The 12019-nt window shown below is 39.6% G+C and overlaps 1 protein-coding gene across 3 annotated transcripts in view; it reads left to right on the top strand.

Annotated features, from left to right (window-relative positions):
- LOC111866636 overlaps positions 1-12019 on the top strand; it is a 350737-nt gene that overhangs the window by 317695 nt on the left and 21023 nt on the right. For all 3 annotated transcript variants that reach the window (XM_023855772.2, XM_033752358.1, XM_023855774.2), the window contains one exon: positions 232-457. In XM_023855772.2, coding sequence (XP_023711540.1) covers positions 232-457 — 226 coding nt within the window. The remainder of the gene's footprint in view (positions 1-231; positions 458-12019) is intronic.

Raw genomic sequence — 12019 nt, 5'->3', positions numbered from 1 at the left:
AGTTTCGCCTTTTGTTCTCTTTCCTTTACTTCCTTCCTCTACTTGTTCATTTCCTTCTTCGTTTCTTTCTCTTGTTCCGCCTGTTGTTGTTTCCTTTCGTTACGTCTTTGAAATATTGTTATTGTTGTTTCTTCCTTTCTTACTTTTTCCCTCGTCCCTTCCCTTTCAAGGCGTTAGCATATGTTTCCCGTTACACTATCGTCACATCTAGGCTCTCGTGTTACTTTCCAGGTTCCGAGTCCTTCACCTGCCCTTATTTTTCCGGAACCTGGAGGAAGCCTGGAAACTTCGAGATCTACTCTGGAGCTGGAAGCGGACAGCGCTACGTTCCGTGACACCAAATTGAGACTACGCTGTGAGGCTTGGCTCTTCAAACTTTATCGGCGGAGCAGCGAAGAGCTGGAGCTTCGTGAAGATACTCCGCAACTGGCATCTGTACTAGGCCCGAGCATAGCAGGTAACGTCATTACTTATCACAAGAGTCGCCCGTTTCTCTGAATTAGTGATTTAACGGTCAGGTGATTGCCGAATCGACCCGCGCCATGAAGGTTATATTAGAGTAAGCAACGAATGTTACACGTTAGAAATATTGCTGACGGTTTGGATCTGTTTTGTCGCTGCATAAGAATATTCTGACATGACGGCTGAAAGCAGGAATAACTGAGTTAGGGCTCACTTCCATTGCTAGCCAACGGTTCGCTAACCCCATATTTCAGCGGTGACGCAATAACAGAGGAACTTTAAGACATAGTGACTTATATTCGGTTCCCCCGAAGTTATGAAAGAGTTAGTTCAGTTCAGGAGTGAGCCGTCGTTCGGCTTTTGTTATTCGGAAGAAGTGGCCTATTCGTAAATCAGAACCAAGTCAGTCACAGTAGAAGAGGAGACACTCGTAGTCCAGTAAGGAATGGGGCAAGTCGTAGACAGTCACTGATTGTGAGCTGTTATAATTGACTGTAATTGTAATAGAAGTGCCAATAAATCCAATCATCCTATTCAGAACCCGGGTATAGGTTTCACGCAAGCCGCTCATACGTGACTCCGAGCCAACTGGGCCCCTCATCACCACTTCATTGTGCATACTGAGGTCGCGGCAGGAGGAGACAGCCTGCAGACATGGCGGGTTGTTGCGACAAAATGCGGTACTTCTGCACATACAAACAGATAGCAATAATAATTGTTACTCTCACTGAATTATTCAGTTTCTTGTTAACCACAATTGTTCGGTGATATTTTTTGTATTACACTATTAGGCTTAATTAACATACTATCCAATCGTGCTAGTACAAGAAACACTGAAAAGCCCATTTCAACAGAGATGTAATTTTCTTTGCTATTGTGACATGACGCCTGAAAGGTGCAATTTGCCCATCTCCTGGGCTGGGCTTCGCTGAGCAGGTTCCCGTGGCAACACGGAAGGCGCCGCTGCTGGACGTCGAATTGTTGGAACACGTTTCCATAACAACGAATACGACTGAAGAAGCAACGCATACAGAAACGTTTCGATTCACACGGCAACGAAGTTCCACAGCAGAGTAACAGCGAAGAACGCGGTAACTGTACTGTTGAAGGAGGTGATCTCCATACGTTTCGACCAGAACCTACCTCAGGGAGAGAACTGACCAGCAGAAGACTGAAGACAAACAGAAGTCAAAAGAAGACAGAAGTGAAGACTTTATTTTATGTGGTGTAGTTACAGTAGCCTTTAGAATGTAATTGTTCGTAGCTACGAAGTGTTACAGTTACAGTAAGATGGTGTTACAACTAATCGTAGTTCCGCCTGGTGAATATCCAGTAAATTGAGTCATCTAATCTGAAACCCATAAATTATTTGTCGCGTTACCAGGAAACTATTTTGCATATTCTAATATCCATAATATTTATTTATTGCATGAAAAAGAATATTCAAGCAAAATAACGTATATAATATACGCACCTTTTACCACGAGGTTTCCTTGTGATACAGCAAATCGCTTAACACGTTCTTGAAGCTTACACTAAATCAAATTACACGGAGAGTTTGTGATTATTGTGGCCTACATTACAAGCGGCATAGATGCCATCTGGTGTAAGACTGTTTCTCTCGATCTCCGAATTATATATACGACCCCGTGGCTAAGAGGCAGACTCGTGCAGGTGCTTTGACTGCTAGAGGGGGACACAAGCGATTAGAGCTCAGTATAAAGACCAGAGTTGAACAAAGCCCCCTTCCTGCCCCATTCCTTTCGTGGTATAAATCGTAGCCATAAACAAAGGAGATTTCCCCCGCCCGTCGCAATTTCCATTCCTGTAATTAACACGGATATTAAGCAAAGACGGGGATAGTGCATTATACTGCCCAGCAAATCGCATTTATGAAGAAGTAATTAGCTCATCTCTTGAAGAGGCGAGATTCGGGAATCGGATTATTTTGAAGGAATTAGCATCTTGTGACTGTTTAGGATTTATAAAACCCCCAAATTCTTCAAAGGATTTCCGTCAAAGGACTTAGCAGAGACGCCATGGGGATGATCTAACTTTGCATTTAGATTAGTCATGAATTCGAGGAATCAAAGCGAAATGAAACTAAGTATGTGCAAAGCTATATATTTCGAATTAAGTCAGAGAGCTTGTTTATTGTGCACCGAATAGTGAATCGCCATCTTAACCGACAGATTGGCCCATTTTAAAATGGTGTTCAAGAAACTGAAACACATAAGAACTTTTAATAATCAAATAAATTGGCGATTCCCAAACGATGTTCAGTGTGAGATATACGATTTATCTCGAAAATTTTCGAAGTTGAGAATTAATGCCAGTTTGAAAGGTAAATAATAAAACTTAAATTCTGAAAACTGATTTTCTATCCTGGGAAGTTATGCCTGAAAGTAAGGCCGAAGAGGCCCTAATCCTCGTCTCCTAGAGGACTGCGAACCGATATTGGGTGGACCGCCAATACATGTTAGACTAGTTTTACTCACAATTTATAAAAGTTTCTGAAAGACGAAATTGAAATTTATTTTCAATGTTCGGATTTACATTCTCTCCATATTCTACACAATCTTAGAATCTGAATGCTTTACACAGAAAGAGTGCTTGAAACACTTCATATATTTAGATATGCATGCATATATGAGTGCATCCGATAAAGGATTGCATATGTGAGTATCTATTGAAATATATCATATTGTGGCATATTTGCTCAAGGCAAGAACTGCGAAGCCAGTCGAGATAGCCGTTGCTAGGAAACAGATCCGTAACATGCAAAAAAGGAATAACTTGGCAGCGGTGTTCTTTACGCGGTCCGTGTGATAGCTACATGGCACAAAAACAGAATAACTATTATGATAGGTGCTATCTATGATGTTAGTGCCGAGGCTATATAGCGAGGTGCATCTGCGATTACGAGAGACCGGACAAGCGGGCACTGCCTGGGAACCTTAAAAATCAGAGATAGATTTTCTTAACCCCCCCCCCCCAATGTAGTGTCTCTCCCTCCCCCCCCCCACACTTCTTCTTCTTCTACTCTCTATTACGAGAGAGTTTTGAAACAGCAGTTAGAAGAGTAGGAGTTAGTTGTGAAACAGGCGCCGTGAGCTCTGAAGCTGAGGAAGCTACGGCGTTGGAAGCCGTTACCAGGCGACAACCGATGAAGATACAGCAGATCGAGAACAATTAGTACGTGCTGTAGTTAATTGTAGAGCATGCGAATTAGCGATAGCGCTATAGTTACTTGTAGTTACGAGCTGTAAGAGTTCAATCAGTCCAATTACCAATCCAAACTCCGTTTATAATCATACTCAACCACGTGACAATCTATTAAGGAACACGTACGCTATGAACAAAACTACAGGAACAGTTTATCCACGAAGAAAGAGGCAGAAAATATATTTATTTTTTAATGTGTTAGTGAAGTTTTCGACCACGTCAACAGCCATAAAATATTTTTTTTTTAAGATTGCATCCACGAAAACGTTGTTGAAAACGCTACATTAGACTGTTGTTTACTTTCCTTTTCTGAACTTCTGAAGACGATACACTCAAAGATCAAGCAAAGATTCAAGCGATGAAGCTTAATGCAGCCTCAGAATCACGTGCAAAGGAACTATGCTTAGTGTAATGCTATACTTGAGATAACCGTCAGCTGGTTACTACAAACACCTGAGCTGAGAACTGTTGCTCGAGAGTTAACGCACATGATTCATCCTAAAGATGCAGCAAGTTCGAGTCTTAACCGGAGTCACACCTGCTGCCTTGTGTCGTGTATTCATGAATTTCCTTAGTCACTCTAAGAGATTTCCGGTATAGCAGCTTTAAAAAAGCCATAGCTTCGTGTCAAATGCTTTCTCTTTCACAGTGTACGCATGTTCTCTCATTCAATTTCCGGTTAAGTACGCCCTAATTTGTGCAGTTCATATGACGAAGTTAAACAACATATAGTTGAAGCATGACAATAATTGGAGTTCTTTATATGAACTCGTCCTCCAATGACAATATTTCTCTAATCATGTTGACGTGGTGGCGATTTGTAAAGAAAGCATGCGGGGAGACGGGCGGAAGCGCCCTGTTTGATGGTGCCCAAATGTCATATGGCATTCTGGGATCTTATGAGCAATCAACATGGCATCCGTGGATTTGCTCACGATAATCCTTTTGACTTAAAGTTTCATATCCAGAAACTGTCAGGACTATTCGGAAGGTAATCCCGGCAAGCTCTTAACAAAACAAGTAATGAGAAGAAAACTGATTATTAATAAAAATACATACATACTCAAGCTACTTCTCAACGTAGTCACCACCGGAACTGAGGCACTTATATCAGGGAATAAGTTTTTGTATGCCTGTGTCAAAGAATTCTGCAGCCTGTGAACTCAGCTGCGTTTTGAGACCTTCCATTAACTCCTCAGTACTGTTCAGCGCTTTTATCGCAATCAGTTAGTTAAACAAGTGATAGTCACTCGAAACGAGATCAGGGCACTAAGAAGGAGTCGCTTGGGGGGGGGGGGTAGAGTCCAGTTGGGTCTGCTCGACACTACGACCACTGATTTGCCTTTTGTACCTGCCCCGAATGATTATGATGATGGAGAATTTGGTGGAATGAAGATTGGCAGGGGAAACCGAAGTACTCGGAGAAAGCCCGCCCCCAGCGGCACTTTGTTCACCATAAATCCCACTTGACCAGACCCGGGATCGAACCCGGGCCGCCGCAGTGGAAAGCCAGCGACTAACCGCTTGAACTATGGCGCAGCCTCACTAAGGAGAACGGTCAAACATCTCCCAGTTGAAATGCTCCAGCAGTGCTGGAGTGCGAGCACCTGTATGCGGACGCGCATTGTCACGGAGGAGCACTACACCGTATTTCATCACTCCCATAGCCCAACGCAGATTTTTTGGTGTTTCGCAATGCACTTCTGACGTTATGGTGGTCCCTTGTTGCATGAATTCCACCATCAGCACTCCCTTCCTGTCCAAGAAAACTGTTTCCATCAGCTTTCTGGCAGACAACGTTTGTTTAAACTTTTTGGGCTTGTTTGGTGAATGTGTGTGCATCCACTGCTTTGACTACTCTTCGATTTCAATATTAGCACATGAAACTCGGGTTTCATCACCTGTTACTCGTACGATATGATTGAGAACTTCACCGCCATCATTGTGGTACCGCTCTGAAAAGTCAAAGCCGAAGCCAATCTCTGCGTTTTGTGCACACCCGTGAGCATTTTTGAAACCCATCATACGCAAAACTTATGATAGCCTAGCTTAATCGTGATAACCTCGCAGAGAAGATGGCGTGAAGTTTGTGTAATTTCACGCGAAAATTCCCAAACTGTGAAGCGCCGTCTTTCGCAAATTTTCTAGTAGACACTTCGAACAGGATCATCACTCACAAAATTATGCAAGAAACATGGAATGTTTGCAACATTGAACAAGGCGAACACAGGAAATATAAGAGGCTTGAACTTGGCGACGGTCAAGCATACGGTCGTTCAAGTGACTAGACTGCTGTTGTAACAGGAGCTACTAATGATAGAGCATGATCTGCTGTACTGAACCTGGACTAACAGAGGCCTTGTATATATTGTACATACATATGTTTAATAACACGTAAAATGAAAATTCTACATATTTCATAGTGATTTGAAGTGCTAATTTCTATGTTGAAATCCGTTGCCAGGATACGACTAATGAAGACGGAGAATCCTAGTGAGTGTGCTACGGTGAACTGAGACTGTATAGAATAGCGATAGGGTTATAATTTTGATTAAGTTAACTTGTAACCGAATTGTCAACAAAGCCAACCGTCCTATCTAGAACCCTTTATTTTCGTCACGCGTACCCTCCCCCCCTACACGTGACAATAATTTATTACTTATGGACCGTATGATATATTTACCGAGTACATTTTATTGCCGATATAAACTTACTAGTTTCTCCGTAATTTTCATTTCGTGCATCTTGTTGTGTTACAATATACAACACTTTTATTGACCGTCAAAAGACAACATATAGAAAATATCAGGTTCAGCCCCCAGCTATGGCTTCGCTACACGTTTCAGCCACTAACGGCCATCATCAGACAAACGCATATTAACAAACATATACTATTGAACTGCTGTACAATGGATTGGATACAATGTTAAAATACTTTGTGTAAAAATACAATAAGTCAGATTATATTAAAAAACTGAACTGAAAGTTATTGCATAAAACAAGATAAAACTTAATTGATGTTATAGAACATCGAATCGATCGTTGATTATTTACTTTTCATATGTTTCTATGGACCAATTGGAAGTTCGAATATTTCATTTATATGAGAATGTATAGGAGGCCCATGATGTTGTAAATTAATTAATCTGAAAATGATACGATAATAATAGTATTAAATTTTGTCATAATTAATAATTGATTTTGATATTGAAGATGTAGTATATAGTATATATTATTAATTACAGTGTAGTTGGTGCCTCATCTTACGAAGAATTGTCCGTACTGTATGAAAAGTAAACAACGATTGATTTGGTGATGCAGGATTAAAGTCAATGTAAGGGGGGGAGGGGGGAGGTAAAAATAAGGTGTATGCGGGAGTGATGGAAAGGGGAAGAGGGTATAACTGTATATTATGTTTTGTATGTATCAATTATTACATCGTATACAGGGTTAAACATTTCAGTAAAATTATCATTCAGTCGTATGTTTTGTTTGCTGATTTCATAAATGTGAAATCTTTCGTATGTACCCAAGGTTCGGCCTTTCTTGCCGATATATAGAATTTCTAATGTTTTGTCTATCGTACCATATTCATGTGTGGTGTCCAGTACATGTTGAGAAAATTTGGAACTTTGTCCGTTATTTTTTATGTCTCCTATGTGCTCTTTGAATCTAACCTTAAAGGTACGTCCAGTTTGTCCTATATATTTTAATGGACAGTCAGAACATTGTAGTTGGTAAACCCCACTGAGATTATACATATCATTTTTGTCATCATTAATTTTCAACGGATGTTTTATATTGTTTTTTGTCTTATATGAGATACCAACCTCAGTATTATTGAAAAGTTTAGTAATAGGTCTGATTTCATGTCCAAAATAGGTAAAAGTGGTCCATTTATTTTTCAGCATAGTATTTTTTGTGGAGGGTTTCTGTGTTAGTTGTATAGTATTTAGTGGGTAGTTATTATTATTTAAAATAGTTCTAACAATATTTTCTTCTATGTTTTGATTGTTTGGCTGCTTTTCTGTGTTCAAATGGATGACATGAATTATTGTGAATGATTAGATCGGTAGTTGTAGTTTTCGGTAGATTCCTAGTTGTAGGTTTCCATGTGTTTTTTCGATAGATAAAGCTAAGAAACTTATCTTTTTGGCTTTTTTTTCTATTGTGAATTTTATATTATGGTGAATATTGTTAAATTCACACAACGTATTTTCAATGTTAGTTATATGGAAATTATAAATGATTAAAATATCATCGACGTATCAAAAATAATCTATTATTTGGTATTATCTATTACAATTATCATTGATATTTTGACAAAATACAAAATACCCTTACATTGACTTTAATTCTGCATCACCAAATCAGTCGTCGTTTACTTTTCATACAGTACGGACAATTCTTCGTAAGATGAGGCACCAACTACACTGTAAGTAATAATATACTCGTATACTACATCTTCAATATCAAAATCAATTATTAATTATGACAAAATTTAATACTATTATTATCGTATCATTTTCAGATTAATTAATTTACAACATCATGGGCCTCCTATACATTCTCATATAAATGAAATATTCGAACTTCCAATTGGTCCATAGAAACATATGAAAAGTAAATAATCAACGATCGATTCGATGTTCTATAACATCAATTAAGTTTTATCTTGTTTTATGCAATAACTTTCAGTTAAGTTTTTTAATATAATCTGACTTATTTTATTCTTACACAAAGTATTTTAACATTGTATCCAATCTATTGTACGGTAGTTCAATAGTATATGTTTGTTAATATGTGTTTGCCTGATGATGGCCGTTAGTGGCTGAAACATGTAGCGTAGCCATAGTTGGGCGCTGACCTGATTTTTTCTATATGTTGTGTTTTGACGGTCAATAAAAGAGTTGAATTTCTCCGTAAGTTGGTCTGTGTTATGTTCTTTGACACTGTCAGTGCCTTAAGCTGTATATTTTTGGTTAGTACGTGAATAATGAATGAGAAACGATTTGGAAAGAAGTGACCATTGACTAATCCATGAAGTACTTATCAGGAATTTGCCTGTAAAGTCATGAAAACCCCAGACAGGATAGTCGGTGGCCCTGCCGGGATTTGAAATTAGCGCCTTTCGAATATAACTATGAGAGAGTCACCGCTGTACCAGCTTGTGCTGCAGCTTCTCTGTTAGAGTAAGTGTTGCACGAAATAACATGAGAGCCCGGATATGTGTGCCCTGCCTTGAGGATTAAAGGGGCAGTAGGTTTCATAATATATCATATTTAATTTTCTTCCCGAAAAGTTGTGCCTGTCAACGGCTTCCATTCCAGCAGTGATATTGTCTTTAAACCACCACGGCCACAGCCACTCTGAAGCCCACTGCGTTCCAGGGACTTTTGCCGCAGGAAGAAAGATCGACCGGGGCGTGACATCAACCACTGATGCCCTTCTGGTTTAGTCTACAATGCGTCAACCTTTACTTCTATGTCTTCTATACGCGTTCACGCAGAAGGGAAAATTCATCTTTTATGCTTCTTTTGTCTATTTTATTCTTTGGATTGTAATGTTATTTTTACCATTACGGTCTTCTTACAAAGTTGGACTGCTTTCCAATACATACCCCTTCTTCTCTATTGTTTGTCTCTCTCGTAAATCATTCTCTACATCTTTCAGCCACGTCAATCAGGGACTTCCTACTTTTCTGCTATATTAAAGTAGGCCTACTGGGATAGTATAATTTATATTGAAACACCTGCCTACTTTTATTTAAATAGAGGCTGCCTTGTAGATGATGTAACAGCCAGAGGCTTTATCGCCCTTCCTCCAATAAAATATTCGGCGTTGTATTGTAATGGTTTGCCTGCTGGTAACTGGATGAATTGACACCACTGAACAAACATGCTTGCCTGCTCTTCATTAAGGGTGGCAAAACAAACAATTGAAACTACGGCTTATGTATTCTAGTCATAATTATAACACAGCAACTGCAAACATCACACCGCTTCCATTAGCTTCTGAGCCATCTGGTGGCCCATAATGACTGAAGTTTCTGTCGACGTGTTTCCTAATTTCAGAGTAACTGTCGGTTGAGGATTTCCTACCTCTCCTTCGGACATGGCGCTGTGACGTGCAGAACGATTGATTCCCATGCTCTGTATCACGGGCTGAAAGATTCTATCAAAAACCAAATCATCTGTTAACTATTAATTGACAAACTTGACACCGCAGAGTAATTACACTTCTTACCCCTTTAGTAACTGTCCGACGTTAATCTCCCCTCTTTGATGTTCTTTAGGAAGGGTACGACGCCGCTTCCTTTCCTAGTGTCCCGTCAGGTGATTAGCATTGGCTTTCTGATACATATAAATATATATATATAATTTAGATTATATATATTGTAACGTGTTTAGTTACTGAATACGCCGTAGAGATTGTTAATTGGTTTATTTAACAACCTACAAATCTCGGCTACAATTAATTATAACAAAGTTGCGGGGTTTCACACTTTATAACCCTATTCGCAATATTTAATTCACTCTATTGTCAGTAGTCTACACGTTTCACAGTACGGGAGCTATACAATACAATTACACTTCTGAGGAATTATTAAAGAAACGGAGTACACTATTTTGTCACCCACTGACACTTCAAAGTCACAAATCATTTTTTAAAAATTAAAATTAATTACTGGCACAAATAGTGATTCTTAGGTTCATTTTAACCTAAATCCATTCTTCTTCTTTCCAGACAAAAGAAAATTAGGAAAAAGAGGATTAACACTACTGCACAATCAACACAATTTCAGCCATCAGNCAGATTTCTTATACTTTTTCTTCTACCCTGAAGATGGAGGCGATACGTTCCTCCGAAACGTCGGTTAACACCACTTATACACGGTGCCAAATCCCAGAAGACTGCTTTCTTCATTTTATTTCTTATTCTTGCTTGATACCTAGACGCTTCCTGTCCTTAAGTAACTGAGCCTGTGATTGGCATATCTTCGTTGTCATCACCCATGTTTTTCCAAAGCAAGATGTGACAAATTGTATGCAACCAAGTGGAACAAGTTCATACATACATCAAATATAAGATATTACCAATACATTTTCCCATATAATTCTTCTTGATACATCAGTTTATCAGTAACTATTTTCATGTATGAACTCCTAGCAAGTCTTTAACTTCTTCTGACTGCCTGATTAAGCTGTCGCTAGCATATTTCTCTATAAGTTCCTGTTTTTTACGCCTCAGTAGTGCCTCTTCTACTTCCCACTGTGATGGGACTGGAACATATGCTATGAACTTCGACTGCAGTAATTCTTCTGATATCTGCTTTTCATCTTCATCAGAATCTGGTTCTGGTGCCACAGTATAAATATTCTCCTCCTCCTCTTCATGTGGCTGACCCGAGCCTTCAGCTTTTCCATGAATGGACGTCTCCTTCTTTAATTTCCAATCAGCCACTGCAGTCCCTATTGCTTGTCTCTCTTCATTTTGCTCAAGTGGTGTCAGAATGCCATCATTGTCTACTCGATAACCATGATAGTCAGCATCAATATCTTTCATGAGCTCGGCACTTGTCTTTCTAGGAGGTGATGGTGGTTCCTGCTCAAAGAGCTCTCTAACACCTGGAAAATCTTTGGCTGCTCCAAAGTATATGTAACCACGATTCCCAGGAATTTCCTTGCCCCCGTGATCCAACATACGAGGTCCCACTTTAGCATAATCGGGGCCTCCAAGTTCTCGTATCTGTCTCTCCCAATGACCCTTTTCACGGAGAAGTTTGTTTATCTGATCATTCAAATCACGGATCATAGATTCACCAAGTCCAGCATTCTGAATCTGAGCCACTTTCTTGGCTATTTCTCGAATAATCTGCATTCTCCACTTCTCAGCTTTAGGTAAATCATGACATTCGGATGCAAGATATGGTCTCCTCTCCCTTTCTTTTCCTGTACCACTAACTTGGGCTGCCCTCCATCGAGCTAAAGTTGTCATTGCCTTCTCAGCATTTCGAGCCATTGCAATAAAGAATCCCACAGTAATGTAACTTCCTAAAGAACTGTTTCGACGAATACGCCTTATATGAATACTGAACTGTTATTTAACAGTACACCACAACACTTCATACACCCCTCTTAAAGTAAAACACAACAGATCCAGAGCCGTTCAAAACCTTCATAAAGTTCATAGGCAGCTGTCTTGAGAACTAACTTCGGCGGCTGGTACACTTTAACTCGTAACTCGTAACTGCTGCCTTGAGAACTGTTGATCACACACTGACTCTCGCTTGCTGCTCAGCCGGCTTTTATTCCGTTCGCTGTTACCTGTT

This window comes from Cryptotermes secundus, unplaced genomic scaffold (assembly GCF_002891405.2).
Source record: "Cryptotermes secundus unplaced genomic scaffold, Csec_1.0 scaffold967, whole genome shotgun sequence".
Lineage (NCBI taxonomy): Eukaryota > Metazoa > Arthropoda > Insecta > Blattodea > Kalotermitidae > Cryptotermes > Cryptotermes secundus.
Note: the sequence above shows the minus strand (reverse complement) of the source record. Positions and strands in the feature narration are given on the sequence as shown.